Below are 20,574 nucleotides of genomic sequence, written 5' to 3'. Positions count from 1 at the left end.
GGGATGGGTTTGTGTGTGAGGGATGGGTTTGTGTGTGAGGGATGAGTTTGTGTGTGTGAGGGATGGGACTGTGTATGAGGGATGGGTTTGTGTGTGAGGGATGGGTTTGTGTGTGAGGGATGGGTTTGTGTGTGAGGGATGGGTTTGTGTGTGTGAGGGATGGGTTTGTGTGTGTGAGGGATGGGTTTGTGTGTGAGGGATGGGTTTGTGTGTGAGGGATGGGTTTGTGTGTAAGGGATGGGTTTGTGTGTGAGGGATGAGTTTGTGTGTGTGAGGGATGGGACTGTGTGTGAGGGATGGGTTTGTGTGTGAGGGATGGGTTTGTGTGTGAGGGATGGGTTTGTGTGTGTGAGGGATGGGTTTGTGTGTGAGGGATGGGTTTGTGTGTGTGAGGGATGGGACTGTGTATGAGGGATGGGTTTGTGTGTGAGGGATGGGTTTGTGTGTGTGAGGGATGGGTTTGTGTGTGAGGGATGGGTTTGTGTGTGTGAGGAATGGGTTTGTGTGTGAGGGATGGGTTTGTGTGTGTGAGGGATGGGTTTGTGTGTGAGGGATGGGACTGTGTGTGAGGGATGGGTTTGTGTGTGAGGGATGGGTTTGTGTGTGAGGGATGGGTTTGTGTGTGTGAGGGATGGGTTTGTGTGTGAGGGATGGGTTTGTGTGTGTGAGGGATGGTTTTGTGTGTGTGAGGGATGGGTTTGTGTGTGTGAGGGATGGGTTTGTGTGTGTGAGGGATGGGTTTGTGTGTGAGGGATGGGTTTGTGTGTGTGAGGGATGGTTTTGTGTGTGTGAGGGATGGGTTTGTGTGTGTGAGGGATGGGTTTGTGTGTGTGAGGGATGGGACTGTGTGTGAGGGATGGGTTTGTGTGTGAGGGATGGGTTTGTGTGTGAGGGATGGGTTTGTGTGTGAGGGATGGGTTTGTGTGTGTGAGGGATGGGTTTGTGTGTGTGAGGGATGGGACTGTGTGTGAGGGATGGGTTTGTGTGTGAGGGATGGGTTTGTGTGTGAGGGATGGGTTTGTGTGTAAGGGATGGGTTTGTGTGTGTGAGGCATGGGACTGTGTGTGAGGGATGGGTTTGTGTGTGAGGGATGGGTTTGTGTGTGAGGGATGGGTTTGTGTGTGTGAGGGATGGGACTGTGTGTGAGGGATGGGTTTGTGTGTGTGAGGGATGGGACTGTGTGTGAGGGATGGGTTTGTGTGTGAGGGATGGGTTTGTGTGTGAGGGATGGGTTTGTGTGTGTGAGGGATGGGTTTGTGTGTGTGAGGGATGGGTTTGTGTGTGAGGGATGGGTTTGTGTGTGAGGGATGGGTTTGTGTGTGTGAGGGATGGGACTGTGTGTGAGGGATGGGTTTGTGTGTGAGGGATGGGACTGTGTGTGAGGGATGGGTTTGTGTGTGTGAGGGATGGGACTGTGTGTGAGGGATAGGTTTGTGTGTGTGAGGGATGGGGTGGTGTGTGTGTGTGTGTGTGTGTGTGAGGGATGGAGGGATGGGGTTGTGTGTGAGGGATGGGGTTGTGTGTGAGAGGCATTGGGCTGTGTAAGCACCTACCAGCCAGAAGTCAGTCTCGGGTGTCTTTCTCTGTTGTTTGTTTCTCTTTTGTTTGTTTGGGGTTTTTTTTGTTTGTTTGTTTGTTTTGTTTTTTTGAGACAGGGTTTCTCTGTATATTCCTGGCTATGCTGGAACTCTCTCTGTAGACCAGACCAGGATTAAGGGTGTACTCCAGCGTGGCCCTGCTCCCTACACCTGTTCTGATGAGACATTATATGCTGGAACTCTCTCTGTAGACCAGACCTGGATTAAGGGTATGCTCCAGCGTGGCCCTGCTCCCTACACCTGTTCTGATGAGACATTATCTCTTACTGAACGTGGAGAGCTCATTAATTTGGCCAGACCAGAAAGCCGCAGGGATCCTCATGTCTCCTCTCCAGCGCTGGGATTATGGATACAATTTACCATGCTGGCTTTTACATGGGTGCTGAGAATCCAAACCGGGTCCTTAGGCATGACGAACACTTTATATCAGATTAAATTGCTCTGTTGTTCAATACTGATAATGAATTTTTTAATTTATTTAACTTTATTTTATATACATTGGTGTGACAGTGTCAGATCCTCTGGAACTGGAGCTATAGACAGTCGTTAGCCATCATGTGGGTGCTGGGAATTGAACCTGGGTCCTCTGGAAGAGCAGTTAGTGCTCTTAACCACTGAGCCATCTCACCAGCCCTGATAATGAATTTTTAAGACTTGTACTCTTGTCGGGTGGCAGTGACTGCAGGCGGATCTCTGTGAGTTTGAGGTCAGCCTGGTCTACAGAGCGAGTTCTAGGATAGCCAAGGCTACACAAAGAAACCCTGTCTCAAAAAACAAAAACAAACAAACAAAGGTGTGTACTCTCAGTTGGAGATGGGGTAGGCAACAGAACGCATGGCCTTCTGAGGCTCTCAGCTCTCTAAAGAATCCTCCGCTACTTCATTTTAGTGGGTGAGTACTGCATAGGAGACGGGAAAGCCTCCCACTAGAACAGTTTTTACTTGGCCCTTCCACAGAACTCACTGTGGTGAGTGATCCAGAAAGTGTTCGGCTGACCCCTGAGGTCCCTCCTTTCCTCCAGTTTCCCCCTTCCTCTCTTTCAACCTCCCAAACATTGTCTCTCCAGTCAGTGATTCTCCCATGAGCGTTAGAGGGAAAGTCATGAAAAGAAGATAAGAAAGAAGCCACTAAGGCTAGGGGGTGTGGTTCAGTTGGCAGAGCACTTGCCTAGTGGCCTCAAAGCCCTGGGTTTGAATCCCCAACATGGCATAAACTGGGCTTGGTTATCTGTACCTGCAATCCCAACACTTGGGAAACAAAATCAGGAGGATCAGAAGTTCAAGATCTTCCTTGGTTATGTAGAGACTTTGAGGCCAAGAGGGGCTACATAAGACACTGTCTCAACCAAACAAAACAAGCAAACAAAACCACAAGGAGCTAACAGTGAGAAAACGGATCGCTAGGCAAAACAAAACAATACCATGAAAACAGTGGAGCTTTGTTAAAAAGCCGGTGCTCAGCATATATTACAAACGACCTCTGTGCCTGTGTGCAGTGCTGGGAATTGAACCTGGGCCTCGGTGATCTACCACTGAGCTACATCCCAACCCCTGCTCTACCCTCGGTCCTGCCAGGTTGGACTTAGTGCTTCGACGTGCCAGCAGAGAGCCTATTACATGCCTCAAATCCTTAATTATGCCTTTCTTAGCTTCTGCCTTCTTCCTGAATTTACTCCTTCTCCCCCTCTTCAATACCCGGGAGAATCATAGTAACGTAACAGCTAACGCTTCTATGGAGTGGGACAACTTTTATAACACGTTTGGAAATGTTTCATCTCAGCTGATTCAACAGTCTTGTGAGATGTTTATAGTTTAACTTGAGGCTCAATGAAGGGGCCTTGTTTTTCCTCTTCCCATTCAAAGAGAGCTATGCATGAAGACTTCCCACCCCTGGCTCCCCCAAGGGCTGACCTTCACTTCCCACCCCGAGTCCACAGGTGGGGGCAAGTGGCAGCAGGTGGTGACAGACAGTAGTGACTGGGGGGGGGTAGGCTGTGGGCATGTGGAAGGACCTAAGAGGATGGTGGCCCGTGGCCAGTTTCCACCCCCACTGCCTGTCACCATGAGCTATTATTCCAAAAGTGAAGCAGAAAATAGCTCACTCAAGAGAATTATTTTTGTCTCTGTTAAACTTCAATCCAGAGCTCCTGAAGAACTGGCTACAGAGATGTTTTTCAGGTCAGGAGGAGTTCTGGGACAGAAGGGGAAACAGTGGGTGGAGGGGTCACCACCTCTACTCCCAGGAAGTACCGCGGCAGGAAGGACCATGGCCACTGGCCTCACCTAGAGAGCTACACACTGCCTGCTCAGCTGGCAGCGGCTCCAGCTGATTCAGTAAAGCCAGCTCGGGTAGGAAAGCCAGTAATGAGTGAGCGCCATTGATCACGGTCCCCCACCTCTCTGCAAAGCCTGGCTCCATGGGACAGCAAGCATCGGGAGGGCCTTAAACACAGAAGGCTCTTTCTGAAAGTCTTTATAGAGTCAAGCTTTGAACTGCCTCTTCAACCCCTTCTCCAGGATATCTGCCTTTGCTGGCAAGCTGGAAGACAAAGAGGAGTTCTGTGTAGTACGGGGGGGTCTAGGAATCCGGGAGGAAGATGGTCATGGGCCACCTTCTGTTTAGGTCCCTGCTTGTGGGCCACAGTTGCTGTCTACCAGGAGAGAGAATCCATCCCTCTAGAGACCCACAGATTAACTCCTTTCTCCTGAGGTGGCCTTTATCAAAAGCCGTGCTAGGATTTAAATCTGCTCCATTTCCCTCTGCCCAGGGTACCTAAAGAAAACAAAGGAGAATGATCGCCAGTGGGCACGAGCTGGGCAATGTGGGCAATGGCCTGGAGAGGCCGACCTTCCCTACGCCTCTGTGGTCCTGGGGAAGAACCCTCCAACAGTGTTGGCCTGATACATTGAATTCAAGCATTACTGTCCATTAGAGATTTTGGGTTAGGTGAGGCTCACGTATGGGCACTAGTGAATGTGGACATCTGGCCTCGATGTGTTTTTGGCATATGCCTCTTCAAAGACAGTGCTCACCACCCCATCCACGATGTAAGCTGTTTGTGAGCCCCGTATTTTTGCACCCAGTCTCCTTCCTTAAAGTGACTCCTGGCAACCAGGAAGTGACTTGTTCCCAGGAGGGCCAGGGTTCCCAGAATGGCCTGGCAGAAGAAGATTTGGAGATCTGGAAACTGGGTGGTATCTGCTCTTCCTGTGCCTAGCAACCATATCTCACCGCCCTAGGAAACTTGATGAATAGGAGGAGGATTGACCGGTGACATGAGAGCTGCCTTGTTCATCAGCTTCCTTCTGCCCTGGTTAAATCATTTGTTCATCCATCTTCTCCAGTGAAAGCTTTGGTGTGTGTGTGTGTGTGTGTGTGTGTGTGTGTGTGTGTGTGTGTGTGTGTGTGTTGGTCACTTAAACTGGGCTGAAATGTTCTAGAACCCTCTCTCCTCTGCCTCACTCTTGTAGCCCAGTGACTAACAGCTCTATGAGAATTCCCCTATGACTCAGGGTCTACACCACATCCCATGGGGATGCAAACAGGAGCTCCCCTACATGTTTCTGTCCTTTCTTGTGCTTGCCTGCATCCTAACACATGCCACACGGAATCAAGGGATCCTGTTTGTCATCTCCTGTGTACTGTAAGCTTCAAGAAGGCCAGAGCTACATCTCGCTCACCATATGCCTCCAGCTTCTAGTTCCAGCTTCGCCTTGGAGTCGGTGCTTAGGCCAAGGCAGAGGTCACCACCGAAGCTCAGGTAGCAGCTGGGGAGATGGCTCAGTAGTAGAGTGCTTGCCTCGCATGCTCAAGGATCAAGATTCAATCCTCGGTACAAACATTAGGTAGTAGAAACCAACACCAATGCCCACCGCTGTGAGACCGAGAGAAAATGCTATTGCCTGCTTGCCCTCTGATGGGTCCCCCAGAGGGATCTGCACAGATCTGCACAGAGGGATAGCAAACGCCTGAGCAAATCAAAGGTATGGGGAAGGCTTCTAGGGAGAAATCACTCTAATCAAAAGCTGGGGAGCAGCCAGTCTTGCTTGGGATGACTGTGGTACCCTCTAAGACTGAGATTCTCTCACTTGGGGTGATTGTTGGTACCCTCTAAGACTGAGATTCTCTCACTTGGGGTGATTGTTGATACCCTCTAAGACTGAGGCTCTCCCATTGGCGTAACTCTTGGGTACCCTCTAAGACTGAGACTCTCCCACTGGGGTAACTGTTGGTTGGTACCCTCTAAACTGAGATTCCCCCACTTGGCCTAGGCCTTTAGGAGCTCCATGAACACACGGGGCCATCTCTCCTCACTAAGGACCCAGGAGATATAGAGGACACCTTACGGTAAATTGGTTACTCATAGAACTGGACCTTGCCAAACCTGCTTATCTCAGAGAAGCCAGAGCCCTTCACTGATCCCCAGAATGAATGGAAAAGCCAGTGAAGGTTCCACCACAGCCTGGATCAAGTCCTCTTACAGGATGTCCCAGGAGCAGAGGTAGCCAGGGTCTCAGGTGCCTCTCACTGCCACCTCCCAGCTCCAACCTCTGACACCTGCCTTCTCTTGTGCTCCTATACACGGTAGTGGGCTGTCTGTGTCCTGATAATAGAGAAGGGGCAACGGGGAGATTGCAGTGATTTCAGTCCCTCTATGGTTAGGGCAAAGGCACAAAGGGGGACACGTGTTAGATGATAGATCAAGGGTTAGTAAGTAGTGAAAACTGGGAAGCTACAGGCTTTATCTTCCTTATGGAGGGAGTCTAGATGTGTAGGCCAGTTTCTCTGCTTACATGGAGAGAGTAGGGTGATTCATTTGCTTCCACTCCAAGCAGCCAGTGTTTTGCAAGCTGTGTGAATGGATAGACTAGCTAGTTATATTCTCAGCCCTGCAGATGCATGACACCCTGAACGATATCTGGCATGGAGAGCTTGAGATGGAACACAGACTTCCTGCCCTCCCCAGCCTAGAACCTGCGGCTCTTCTCACTCTTCTGGCTGATCTAACACACACAGTTCTGTGATGATGGCTTCTTAGGGGTCTCTTTTGTCATCACAGCAGCCCCAACGTTCAATCCATGTTACTATTTGTGGATGCAGAACCAGGGACAGTGATTGGGTGGCCATCCAGCTGGCTTTAGAGGCTGAATGCAAACAAGAGATCTTATGCCAAGGACCACCACAACCACCAATGTCTTAGAATCACAGGATATGGAGTGTTGACCTGTCCTCTGATGCAGGTAGGATCTGAGTGACTGAGATGACCATCGGTCTCAGGAGGAAAAGAAGGGAAAGAAACCTAACCAGGGTCAGCTAGGGCAGGGAGAGGTGGGCCTCCGAACATTCTCTGAGCTCCAGTGAACCAGCCTCTAGAACTCCTGCAAGTATACCAGCACCAGATGATTCTACCCGGAGAGAGGTGTGGAGGGCACCCAAAGCTGCACTTGGGGGTATCTTATAAGAAGAAGCACATTGTGTCTACTGGGACTTTTCAAAAAACAAAGCTCCATTTAGCTAACAGCAATATTGGGGTTGGATCCTCACAGAAGTCTCAATTTCCCTATATTTTTGGGGTTACCCCAATTTTTATTTCTTGGTTTCCAAGTCACTGGGCAAATAATCCTTGTCCTACCAACTTTTATATATACCTGACACCCCTAAGCAATGCCCCATCTTAATATCCTAGGAAAGCCCAGCTAGAGTATCAAAAGATCAGGCCAGATGAACCCGACATCCATCTAAATGCCTTCTAGTCACATTGACTCCTTGCTTGTTGGCTATGAAGGCTAAATCCAAGAAGTGGACATGTAGCAAGAGAGTAGACCTCATCCACCCTTCTGTTTCTCTGTATTTGCTGTAGTAGAGGGATTGACTTTCAATGATCACAGCATCCTATCAGGGCTTTTACAGTAGCCACCCCACAACCGCCTTCAAAGATGAACCCATCTTAGGGCTCATTTCTCACTACTGCAAGTCTCCTCTGGATGCTCAGGCTGGCAGTTAGATTTCTGAGGACTTGGCAAGGGTGGTGGAGAGGAAGCACACTTTCTTGCTAGGTAGCCTCAGATAAGTTACTTTCCTGAGGGTCTCGGTTTCCTCGGCTGTTGAACCAGAAAGAATGGCTTTGTGTCTTATGACAGGGCTGGTTCCCTGTGTGCTGTGCCAGCCACCATGGCAGCCCACGCTTTCCAGCAATGATGGGGCCTCCTGCCTGTTACCTGGAGAGCAGTAATCAGCCCAGAAATCTTGTTGACAAAGCTGAGGCCAGCGTTTCCACCGGAAAAAAAGCAGCTTGCAGGAATTATTGTTGCTGATAAGAAGTGGGGATCCATCTGAGCCAGCCACGTGTCCTTCCCATTGCCTGAGGCTCCTAACTCTGAATTTTGCCCAGCGTTAAGACACCCAAAGATGATAGGACCGTCGGCCAAGAGATTCTTGAAAAAAATGGGAATTTGTAGCCCAGTTTCTATGGCATGACTCTCTACCCCTGATGCTATGGGGTACCAGTCTATGACTTTTACAAGTTCTCAGAGATGTGTATTTCCCAAATGGCTGATTAAGGACCACCCCAAAGCGTAACCTCCTTCCTGTCAACTGCCAGGGCCATCAGTCACAGAATTTATTATTATTCAGCGAGTGGCTAAATATGTTTGGTAAGCATAATGACTGGGCACAGAGCTGTAGTGCCGGGCACAGGGGCAGCAGACAGTTCTGGCCGGAGCACAGGCAGCCACATCAGGGTTCCAGCAGTCCTTTCCTCCCTTGGGAAGACAAATCAGGAGCATACCTGGGATCAATTCGAAATTAAATGCACCTCGAGTTTCCTTCCTTTCTCCACCCCTCCTGCCCCATTCACACCATAACATTGTAGGTCTTTTTATTCTCTCTCTCTCTCTCTCTCTCTCTCTCTCTCTCTCTCTCTCTCTCTCTCTCTTTCTGATTTCTGCCTCCTCCCCTTCCCCCATCAAGTCCCCCTCCCTCATCAGCCTGAAGAGCAGTCCAGGTTCCCTGCCTTGTGGGAAGTCCAAGGACCTCCCACCTCCTTCCAGGTCTAGTAAGGTGAGCATCCAAACTGCCTAGGCTCCTACAAAGCCAATACGTGAAGTAGGATCAAAACCCAGTGTCCTTGTTCTTGACTTCTCAGCTGTCCTCATTGTCCACTATGTTCAGCGAGTCCGGTTTTATCCCAGGCTTTTTCAGACCCAGACCAGCTGGCCTTGGTGAGTTCCTGATAGATCATCCCCAATGTCTCAGTATGTGGGTGCACCCCTCACGGTCCTGAGTTCCTTGCTCTTGCTCTCTCTCCTTCTGCTCCTGATTTGGACCTTGGGATTTCGGTCCGGTGTTCCAATTTGGGTCTCTGTCTCTGTCTGCTTTCATCGCCCGATGAAAGTTAATCTCCAGGAGGATGACTATATGTCTTTCTTTGGGTTCACCATCTTATTTAGCTTCTCCAGGAACACGAATTATAGGCTCAATGTCCTTTATTTATGGCTAGAAACCAAATATGAGTGAGTACATCCCATGTTCCTCTTTTTGGGTCTGGCTTACCTCACTCAGGATAGTGTTTTCTATTTCTGTCCATTTGCATGCAAAATTCAAGAAGTCATTGTTTTTTACTGCTGAGTAATACTCTAATATGTATATATTCCATACTTACTTCATCCATTCTTCCGTTGAAAGGCATCTAGGTTGTTTCCAGGTTCTGGCTATTACAAACAATGCTGCTATGAACATAGTTGAGCATATGCTTTTGTTGTATGATAGGGCATCTCTTGGGTATTTTATGACTATTTGCTGACTGGTGGCAGAAAAAAAATCTCTTTAAATTGCACAATGATCCCATGTGGCAACCTCTCCAAACCCTCCCCCAAAAAGACCCCGAGGGAATGGCTTACTAGGCTTCTCTGAAAGGATCTGGCCCAGCAGGGCAATTGGAAGCTACATGGCTTCTTTGCATAAAGAACTTTCCAAGCAGGGCTTCATCCAAAGAGAGTGGATTGCCATGAGCAATGGCTCTCTATCAGGAAAACTGATCAGAATATTCTAGACAGGAACGAAGGCGGTTGGGTCAGGTCGTGATAGGTCACCTTTCAACACTGAGCTGCACAGGGCGGACAGTGAGGCCAGGGGAAATTTAGATGCAGTCTGCTTATGCAGCTCACCTTGTCCCCTCCCTCAAGCTCACTCTGCACACCGCCCCCTCCTGCCCCAGCTGCTCTGGACTAAGAAAGTGGGTATAGAACGGAACGGTGCTAACGGAAGGACGGGTGTCGCTGTGGCCAGCCCAACTGACACAAGACGACAAGGGAGAAGTCAGAAGGGTCATGCAGAGCTCATCCTGGGCACTGGAAGATGGTAAACATAAAAGAAACAGCAAGAAGTGGGCATGTGCACACAAGTCGGCATGCAGTTGGCAGTTACATAGGCCTACTCACACCAGAAGAGCCCGATGTGAGGTTCTATGTGGGTGTGTGTTAGGAAGAATTCTCTTCCCCGTGGGGGAGTGCCTTGGTTTCCCATTTTCTTCTAGAAAAGAGCAGGGGTTTTCAGCAAGTGTCAATCACTAAAAAGCCAAGTTTGATCACTGTGGTTCTCACACTGGCTGAAGGCACCTCTCCTGAGTACTCATCCAACATTTGGGGGTGTTTGGGGATCCTAGTTCACAGGGCATTATGTTCTTCCTGTATGTCATCTAACGCACGTATGTTGGGGCTTATCTATGAGGTCAGGGATCAATTTCGGTGACATCCTCATGAGGAGGAGACTTTCTCAGAACTGGTAAAGACAGCCGTGGCTAGTCTCTTCCCAGTTCCAGGCCGTCCATCTGCACGCACCCTCTCAGCTCAGTGGCTCTCAGAACCCTAGGAGGATCTAGGGGTTCTGAGACTCCTCCTATCCCCAGTGACATCATCAGAGCAGACACCGATTGCACCTAGGGGTGTGTGCTGTGTCTGGGACTTAGTCTGAGCTCAGGGTCTTTGCTGCTGGAATATGGGAACTGGGCAAGTGGGGGTGGAGGGTAGCAAAGATTGTGACACTGGTGTCGGGCAGGAACTGCGTGATCTCATTTCTTGCTCAGACAAGGTCAGGGCTAGGTCAGGGTCAGGAGTAGGTTGCTCTGGGGACAGCCCCAGCAGAAGCGGCAGGACATTCTCTGTGCTCAGAACACAATTGCTGGTGGGTGTGTGGAGACATGAAGCAGTTTTTCCGCTGCTCCCCGTTTTAAGCCCATGTCTTTGACCCCGTTTCCTACCAACTTGCACTTGGACACGGCAGCTGACTCGAGCCTAATTTCTCCGGAAAGGACCACCTTGTGGTTGAACAGGTGACGAAGGTCTGTGTGCTGGACAGAGTGGCCCGGATGAGGGCTTTGGCATCAGCATCATTCCTTTATGACCCTGGGTTTTGTTTGTTTGTTTGTTTGTTGTTGTTTTCTGCATCCCCTTCTGGCTTAGTAGACATGCTTATGGTTGGGGAAATGACAGAGAGATTTCCCCCAGGGAGTGTGGCAGGGTGAATGGAGACTCTGCTTAAGCTCCAAACACAATCAGTGTCCCTCAGTTTTCCCATCCCTAAGCGGGAATAACGACAATGCCTGACTAATGAGGGTGTGGCGAGACTTAAATGAGTGAGCACTGTGAGGGTCCTGGAGCGCAGCCCAGTACAGAGCAATAGATGTCTGCTCTGATGACGTCACTGGGTATGGGCGGAGTCTGCACAAGGCAACCTGGGCACCGGAAGCAGCTTGCCCTCATTTGCCCTCGCTTGGGTGCCACCCACCGCCTGGCAAGTCACTCGGGAAGCTCCGAACTTTGGTTTTGGTATCTGTAAATTGGGCGTGCTCCCTGCCTCCCAGACCACTGTGAGGATTAAATGAAATTAAGTGTGTATCACTTAGCAGGCCTAAGAAATGTTAGATGTCTCCAGACTTTTCAAGGGCGATGAGCTACTTGGATGACCCCTGAGTTGAAGACAGGAAAGCAATGGCCCCTTCTTACCCGCGTTCTCATCCCAGCCTTCCTAAGAAGCAGGGAGGAAGCCTAGCAAATCCATATATTGCTGGGCAGTGTGGTCAGCAGGCCATGAGCCTTGGGAACAGAGGGAGCGCCTGCCTGGGGGCAAGCGGGCCTGGCTCCCGCCACTCACAGCCTGCGGTGAGCAAGCCTAGCTCCACACTCACCGCCTTTCCTCTATTATTCCTAGGACCTGGGGGTACCCAAGGTTGGCAAAGGGCTTGGGGGTTGGCGGTTCCCTTTCCTACCTAGTCAGGCCACAATGGAACAGAGCTCTCTGGAGAGCATCAATAATGGGGGGGGGGGAGGGTGGCTGGACCCTCTTCCCTTGGGGTTTGCCTTATTGGCTTTTTTCAGATTCCCATACTCTCACATCTATGTATGCCCACATTTACCTCCTATTGGTATCAGGGAGGACACATGCATGTGTATGTGTGTCTGTCTGTCTATCTGTCGTGTGGACAGATGTAGGAAGAGTGAAATTTTATCAGCCCCTCCTTGGTAACCAGTCATACCACTAAGACCCAGAATCTAGCCCCTGGGTTGGACCTACTCAGGTTTTGCATGTCTGGAAAAGAGCTAAACGTGGCAGGAAACATCTGGTTTGAGAGCTGTGTGTTGCTGTATTTAACCCCCTCAGCACCTTATACCTACTCTAACTCTCCATAGACAGATCACAGACGCCTGCCCATGATGGCACCTGAGAGGCCAGGGCCCCAGGCTGCGGTCCCCTACAGCTCTGAACCACATTTTTCGCTGCCTTGTGTTCCACTTCCCAGAGTATGCCCCAAATCTGGAGGGAGGTCAGCAGAGAACCAGGGCTCCCTCAGACAAAGGGACACAAGGAAGAGGGGCCTTGCAGGAGGAAGCTGTTCTAGCTGTGACCTTCACTTCTCACTGTTGAGGATGCTGGCCCTCTGCCTTGAGAGACAGCCATTCTGACTGCTGCCCATTCCCTCATCCTCCGCGCCTGCAACAGCCCTCATGCCCCCAAAGTCACTTCTTTCCTGGTTTTGTCTCAGGACCTAATTCCCCTGGCAAATCTTATATGACATATTGGGCTCCCTAAAGGATTGGCTAGGAGATCGAAGACTCTCTAGATAAAATGTCTCTCCTTGTTCACTTCAGAATTCTGCTGGTCGGACATACCTGCGAGACTTGCCAGGAGAGCATTCTTGGACCCTGCTCACCCCTGCTCCTTCAGGTGGGTGTGTCCTCAGACTCCACAAGCTGCTCTCTGGGTTTGAGGGGCAAGCAGGGGCCATTGCAAAACAGCAGAGGAAGGGCCCAAATGCTGTCCTGCCTTTGCCCATGTGAGGCTCACAACTGCAAAATCTGTGACTGAGACTCTGCTGCGTGGGGTAGGGTGGGAGTTAGTGCTGGTCAGTGAGGTACTCCAGCGAGCTTGCTCTTCCCCAGACGTGTGTCCTGCCTTCTCTTTCTTCCTTCTGCCCACCTTGTTCTCTGTCAGTGCCTCCTGGAACTTTTTGTTTCCAGGCCCTTGAGTCCTGAGCCTCCTCTCTCCATCTGGATCCTGGTGCTGGCTGGCTTTTTAGTGGCACCTAAAAACCCCAAGTGGAGCTGGGCGTGCTCTCTGCTCTCCTGCGAGGATACTATTCGCTCTGCGTCTCTTGCAGCCAGATCTAGCCTTCCTGTCCAGCCTGGTGCAATGGCCCCCAGCCCCATGCCAGGAGACCCCTGACATGAAGGCAGTGTCTCTCCTGCACTATTTTGTGCTGTGGCTCCACGGCTCAAACTGACTTGCATCACAGCCTCTTCAGTGAGGTCATGTGATGTTGGGCTCATCTTGCTGGTCTGAACTGACTAGTATTCTTCCCCATCTCTCAGTAGAATTCTCTTTTCCCAGCAGACCCACAAGATGCTAGGAGCCTGACTGACCCCAGCTCTGTAGCAACCTGATGACTCAGAGCAGCAGCGTCTCTGAGGACCTGGGGTGAAGCCAGATGCATCCTAAACAGCTTCTCCTAATACCCCGTCATGATACTGGGCCCTGGGATCCATGCCCACATCTTGGATGCGGGCTATGTTCTAGAAACTCATAGGAGTCACCTTGGACTTAGGATCCATCCCACAGGCGTGTTCAGCCTTTTGACATTGCAACATGACATTACTAGCTGCAAAGTTCATGATTGAGAGCCACACAATTAGGAAACAAACCAAAAAAAATCAAAACAAAACAAAAATAAAAAAATTAGACATCTACACCCACACTTTGTATTTTAAGTAAGTTTACACTTTTGTGTTAAGCTACATTTATAACTATCTTTGTCCACACGTGGTGTGTGGGCAAGAGGTTGGACCCATCTGTGTAGAGATAGTGTTACCAGACATGGGCTCCTTTCCCTTTATTTTTGATTGTTTTGAGATTAAAAAGTATTTCGGGAGCTGTTGGGATGGCTTAGCACGTAAAGACACTAGCTGCCAAGCCTGGTGATCAGATACAGTATCTGGAACCCACATGGGGGAAGAGAGGACAACCCCCCAAGTTGTCCATTGGCCTCCACAAGTAATATCATGGCGCACGTGCGCCAAACATAACCTCCATGCAGAGACACACAAAATAAGTGAGTAAATGTAATTTTAAAAACTTAGAAAAAGTTTTTAAACAGGAGGTAGTGGCACACACCTTTAATCCCAGCACTTGGGAGACAGAAGCATATGGATTCCTATGAGTTTTAGGCCACCTTGCTCTACAGAGTGAGTTCCAGGATAGTCAAAGCTACACAGAGAAACCCTGTCTTGAAAAGGAAGCAAAAACAAAATAACAAAAACCAGTACAAAAACATTAAAAACAAAACAAAAAATGAACAAAAATCCTTAAAAAACATATATATATATGTGCACATAAAACATTTTAATAGAAATGAGATATATACCTGCCACTCAAAGAAACAGCAGTGATCCTACATTATCCTGTACCCCAACAGCTTTGTCTCTTCAGAAGTTTTTTTCATCAAATTGTGTATTATGTTATATTTATATATGTGTGTGTCATAATTCACAAGTCTAAAACTACCTGCAAATGGAAGAAGACCAGTTACGCCACCATTACTATATTAAAGTTCCCTGGAATAGAGCGCCAAAGAGAAGCCATCTGTGCAGTGGACACATCCTTGTCTTTGGGGGATGACAATGTCATGCCCTTGCTTACCTGCTCCCCATTCTTCCTCTGTCATGAAGCTCTTTATGAGCTATTTAAAAAGATAAAGTATTTGTGCCATCCATTTGCCAGTAGTGACTGTGAGAGTTCCTCAAGGCTGGGGCTTCCTTAGGCTTCCCTTGTAAGCAGTTTCACATCCACACTGTCAAGGTGAGCGTTAGAGGGGCTGGTGTGGGGATACAGTAAAATCCAACTAACGTTCTGGGTGGTGGTGGTGCATACCTTTAACCCCAGTCCTTGAGGCAGAGGCAGAGGCAGATGAATCTGAGTTCGAGGCCAGCCTGGACCAAGTTCCAGGGTAGACAAGGCTACTCAGAGAAACCATCTGGAAACCCACGCCCCAAAATTGATTAATGGGCTTTGAGGTTCCATGTGCCCAGACCTAGCTCTCTCACTCACTGTACCTGAGTCTGAGGCAGAAGCAGGTGCACACCCCTCATCTCTGTCTCTTTGCTGTTTTCCTCCTGACCCAGGCGACCCACTTGTCTTGGGTCAAAGAGGCCGCTCAGGCATGCAAAGGCTCTGGCAGGGTTCACAAGAACGAGGAGATTGAGTCCAAGAACATTTTAGGGAGACCTGAGGTGTCCTGGAGTAAACTCTGGGCCTGACAACAGTTAGAGGCAGCAAGCAAAGCCCATGGCCGAATTTACCTCATGGAAGTGAAAGGTCAGCCATTTCTGGAGAAAGGCGTACCAGTGCCACCACACTTTGTTCCCTGTCTCTCCCTTTTCCTCGGGTGTGAAATCCATGGCCAGATGACAATGCCTACTTATGAAAACCATCTCCAAAAACAAAATCAGCTGATTGCCTATGACTCACTTTACTCAGAAGGACATCCAAAATCACACAAAGTGCGTCAGGGACAGAAATAGACATGGTACCGCTGAAGACATGGCTGCAAGGGCCAGGCTCTAGAGTAGCAAGAGCATGGGTTTGCATGCCATTGTGTCCCCCATTTTCTTCTTGGACACTAGCACTGACCTGTTTAAGTCAGCTGGACTGGAGCCTGTGCCGGGAATGTGTGCACACATTTGTTCAGATCACCCCCAAAAATAGACCATCTCTTCTAAAGAGGAAGTGAGGTACAGAGAGGCCCACTGCCTCCTGCAAAGGAGCTGGAAGGTGTAGGATCTGAATGTAGTGTGAACCTAAGCCTTGTTCGTGTTGTCTTGGTGAAGACAGTCATGTAGCGAGGGCTCTAAGGAATTTCCTCTATGTTCTGTCTCCAGGAAGGGCTCTCCTAGGCCGGTGGCTATGCTACAGGTGCCAACCCTATCTGGCACTGACTCTCACCCTGGCTGTGACCTGCCTGCTGTTCCTACAGGGATGGAGGCGATGGCAGCCAGCACTTCTCTACCTGACCCAGGTGACTTTGACCGGAATGTACCTCGGATCTGTGGAGTATGCGGAGACCGAGCCACGGGCTTCCACTTCAATGCCATGACCTGTGAAGGCTGCAAAGGCTTCTTCAGGTGAGTCTCCTCTCCAGAAGGACAGGAAAGAGAGTAACAAGCCTTTCCCTCAAGAAGACCCCTATGCTTTCTGTGGAACGTTGCAGCTCTCCCAATTCCTGCAAGCAATAGGGGCTTGATGAGGTTTTTTTTTCTCCCTGCACCCTCTCAACTCCACCTGTGTCCTCTGACCCTCAGAAACTGCTTTCCTGAGGTGGATTTTTCTTTTCACTAGCTCTTGACCTGCTGAACTGAGTGTCATGTCTGCCCTTGAGCAGGAACCTCCTCCTTGCTAGGGATTGCAGCTTCCTCATTTAAAAGTTAGGCATATCTTTGGGGAAGCATGTCTTTCTGCTTGCCTCTTCATCCGATCTAAAAGCTTACATGGAACAAAAGAGATTGAACACCTCAATGGGTTACCAAACCTGATCCTGTGCTTGGTTCTTCACCCATAGCCTGCTTTCCCCAGGTGAATCAGCAGGAGCCGGCCAGTCATTGTCAGGGGGTTGCACCAATCCTGTTAGGTCACTCAGGGCCAGTGTCTCCTCCAGTTCTCTTCAGTGAGTCTAAGATTGCAGGCACAGACAGAAGGGGAACCACAGAGAGGGACCAAGGATGATCGTATCCAAATCAGAGATGGAGGATTAGAAAGGGGTACATGAGAAGAGAGGATCTGGGAAGCAGGAAGTTTGAAAAATAAGCATTTGACATATACTGGAAAGAGAGTAGCCTGGAGGTAACTAGTGGCTGGAGGTGGTAGACGAAAGAACAGAAATACAACCGCAAATCGAGTTCAGAACCAGGCGATGTGGTCAGCTTGGCAGTCCGAAGTGGTGGAAAGTGGCAAGCTCACTTGGCCTAGGGAATAAGTGAACCTGTAGGCAGGTCCCTGGTGTGGGACACTTCTCAATCTCAGAGGCCCCTGGCTCACTGACCCTTTTCTGTCATGACCTGGAGCAATTTTGATCTCTGGACATTAGGGTTTCTGTTGGTGCTAATTGCCTATTTGGCCTGGCACAGGCTGCCCTCTTGGTGTATTACCAAACTGCTCCCTAATGAACCAGACCAACAATGTCCCTGGCTATAGTCTTGTAGTCCCATCCATCAGTCCCCATGGCTACATGAGGTCTATACTGCCGGAGAATGGGCCTTCCAGATCTCAAATCCTTTGTGCCAAGTGCCGCCTGGACTCTTCTGCCAGGGCAGGTGTGGCTGCCATCTTCAGGGAGATAAAGAGAGTCTTGGTGCACAAGGGGCCCAGCCCTGTCATAAAACTGCTCAGAAGTCCGTGGTCTGAAGTATTGTCCATGGCCTCAATTTACTCTGCAGCCTCACTTCATCCTGAGCATCCCTGAGTGTCAGCTAGATCTCACCCCAATGCTGTGCAGTGTTAATCTGAGATTTAACGAGACAACGTATCAAAAGAGAGATTTGGAAGGCATGGAGTACAGTGTGACATATTACTTTTTGGCCACACAGGCCAATGCTGATGCCCTTGGTGGAATTCTGCCCTAGTAGAAGTTTCCGTAGCCATCTCCCAATACCCCTCCTGGTGCGTTTTCTTTTGCTCACCCACTCAACAAATTTGAATGAACGTAAAGCCAGGACATGCTAAAGTTGGTATTCTCACTAAAGGTCATCTGTAACCACAATGTTCCATCAGCTCTCGAAACTGTTTCGTTCAGTGATGGAGCCCATACTGCAAATCACCTTGCTCTCCCTATCTGTCTTTCCCCCTGGGACCCAGCTGTGCAAAATGGGCCCTTAGATGGCTGCTTGATTGATCATGAGATAGTGAAGGTCGGTTTCTCACTTGCGGAATCCGAATCTGATGTGTTTGTGGTCGATGCTCCCAGAGACACCAACTGTGGTTTTCCTTGGCTTATGCTTGATCTGTAAACGAATTCATTTTCATAGAGTTGAAACACATTGTGTGTAAGTCCCGTATTTAAAGTTGTCCCCAGCTGCTAAAGTTTACCTTGGTTGTCCTCTGTGGATGATGCGGAGCTGTGCCAAGCCGAGTCATCCTGATGCACACGCTGAGAAAAGGCTAAGCAAGGACCCCATGCTGCCTCTGCTTCCAGCTGTCACTCTCAACAATGTCTTTATATCTTTGCTGACCCTCTGTGGTGCCGAATCTTCGACTTGGAGGGCATGCTAGGCAAGTGCTCTACCGCTAAGCTACACCTCCAGCCATGGTGGGCAGTGTTCCTTTAGCAGTCTGCCGACTTTCTTCTAGGTTGTCTGTTGTTGAGGGGTTTGGGGGTTATAGTTATAGGTGGTTTTGTTACTTAAAAGGGTTCTTAAGTTTAGTACTGAATGTTGTGTGCTGTTAAATTCAAGAAGCCATGGTGTGCCTTCTGGAGAGGCTAAATGTGTGCAATAGCGCAGTTCCCGCTACGAGCAATGCCAGTTGTTGGTGGCTCAATGCTAATGCACCAACACTATATTTTAAACAAGAGGACTTTAAAGAACAAGCATACGTGAGTCAAAGTGATGAAAAATGCTGCAATTCAAGGTTCACAGGAACCTGACCCTGGAATTCCCCCAGAAGACAGTATAGCATTCAGGACTCCAGTGTTCGCGGTGAGATCAGAGATAAATCACGAGTCCTGCAGTAACAAGAATCGTCTGCATCTACATCCTTTTTCCTCCCCTTGGTCTCCCGCCACCTTCTTTGCTTTCTTTGACTCACCTAAATTTCCTTTGGGATTTTTCCAGTACAATCCAGTACAGATGCTGCTTGAGCAGTCGATAGTCACACATCTGTTTACATGCTAAGCAGCGACTAGTACTGTCCCCTCCTCAGACACTGTCTCACTGGGTCTACAGAGATTATGTGACCAAGTTGCAGCTCTTCAGAAGCTTCCCCTGCCCCATCATGGCAGTTACAAGGAAGACCTTTGCCCTGGTCTTGGCTCACAGGATGCCCCCTAAGCCTAGGAACTGGTTGTCCTCTTCAGCCACTAGTGGTTTAGCTTCTAACTGCAGAGATAGTAGTTTTGAGGAGCCCAGGGGGGCCAAGAGTCAAGTCCAAGGGTGATTTTGACGTTTGAAATGGGTTAGTTGCTCTGGAGTCAGGAGTTAGAGTCCAGTGCTGGCCAGGTCCTCCTGTAGTCTGTTCCATGTTCTATGTGCTTCCTGCCCTTCTGAAGCACATGAACACCAAAGATGATATACGGTGTAGATTAAAGACCTGCAAAGCTAAGTTTGTGAATGTCCAAATCCACTTGCCCATGTATCAACAAGCAGAGCCCTAGTAAGAAGGGCCAGAAGGAGAAAACATATAGATACTTTATAGGACATACATAACACGGATGACATATAGATAATGTGGATGGATTTTTTTTATCATGAATGGCTCTATCTAAGGTCTGATCTAAAAAGAAAGGTGTAAAGACAGAGAAGAATGACCCAGGGGCCCACTGATGAAGAGATCAAGGTTGACAAGGAAATCTAACAGAGGTTCAGGAAACTAGATTGAGAAACAGTTCGTTGTTTATCTCTCTTTTGCCTTCTCCTACCATATTAATACCTGTTAACTAAAGCCTTGTGGACTGGAGGGTGTAGCTCAGTGGTAGAGAGCTTGCATGTCTTGTCTGAGGCCCTAGATTGAACCCTGATTCTGTAATCAAATAAACACACTGTAAAGCCAAGTGCTGTCAGTACCAAGACAGAAAAAAACAACATGGAGAACTGTGTTTTCACTTGCTAGCCCCAAGGTCCTCAGTGGCCTTGTTAATTATGGGTCTTCGAGCGCACAGGGGTGAAAAGCAGGCTAGTAAGAGTCCAGGAACAAGAGAAACGTTCTGCTTTCAGGAAGTTCGCGTCTGACGTTTATAGTTCTTCTAAGAATTCGCTGTGAAGGAAGCAGAGAAATGGGGAAATGTCCAGCTGATCCAAACACCACGTACTTAAAGGAAGCCAAAGAATAGAAAATATGGGTGGAAAGAACTCATGGGTCTTGTATGGACACAAGGAGATGGCTTACTCGATAGTCAGTGCTGCTGAAGAAAGCTTCGTCCAGGGCAGCTGTCCCTAACCATGCCATAGAGTGTGGAAGGAAGAACATCAGCGTGGTTGTTGATAGATGGCCCAAGAGTCATGTGCTAGAGAGAAAAGGCCAGAACATGGAAGGGAAGGGCAGTAGGACTGTCAAGAAAGACAGCTGCGAAGATATAAAAAGATGCTTCCATTTCCTTTTGGTCGCGGTTTGTATGTCTTTAAGAACTGGTGCTCTGATCTGAGCTATCTGCATGAATTCGCTCGCAGCAGGATTGTGTGACCAGGTGTTACTCCATACTTCCAACACATCTAGCTAGGGACGA

At 49.1% G+C, this 20,574-nt stretch overlaps 1 protein-coding gene across 3 annotated transcripts in view; it reads left to right on the top strand.

Moving 5' to 3' along the window:
• Positions 1–20,574, top strand: part of Vdr (vitamin D receptor) — a 57,726-nt gene that overhangs the window by 10,299 nt on the left and 26,853 nt on the right. The window contains exons 1-3 of one of the 3 annotated variants that reach the window (XM_075960506.1): positions 9,865–9,956; positions 12,743–12,818; positions 16,025–16,267. In XM_075960506.1, coding sequence (XP_075816621.1) covers positions 9,926–9,956; positions 12,743–12,818; positions 16,025–16,267 — 350 coding nt within the window. In that variant the 5' untranslated portion in view covers positions 9,865–9,925. Of the gene's footprint in view, positions 1–9,864; positions 9,957–12,742; positions 12,819–16,024; positions 16,268–20,574 lie in introns of those variants that run through there. The other 2 variants (XM_075960508.1, XM_075960507.1) reach the window with 2 other exon arrangements.

Source organism: Microtus pennsylvanicus, chromosome 2, assembly GCF_037038515.1.
Source record: "Microtus pennsylvanicus isolate mMicPen1 chromosome 2, mMicPen1.hap1, whole genome shotgun sequence".
In the NCBI taxonomy this organism is placed as follows: Eukaryota; Metazoa; Chordata; class Mammalia; order Rodentia; family Cricetidae; genus Microtus; species Microtus pennsylvanicus.
Note: the sequence above shows the minus strand (reverse complement) of the source record. Positions and strands in the feature narration are given on the sequence as shown.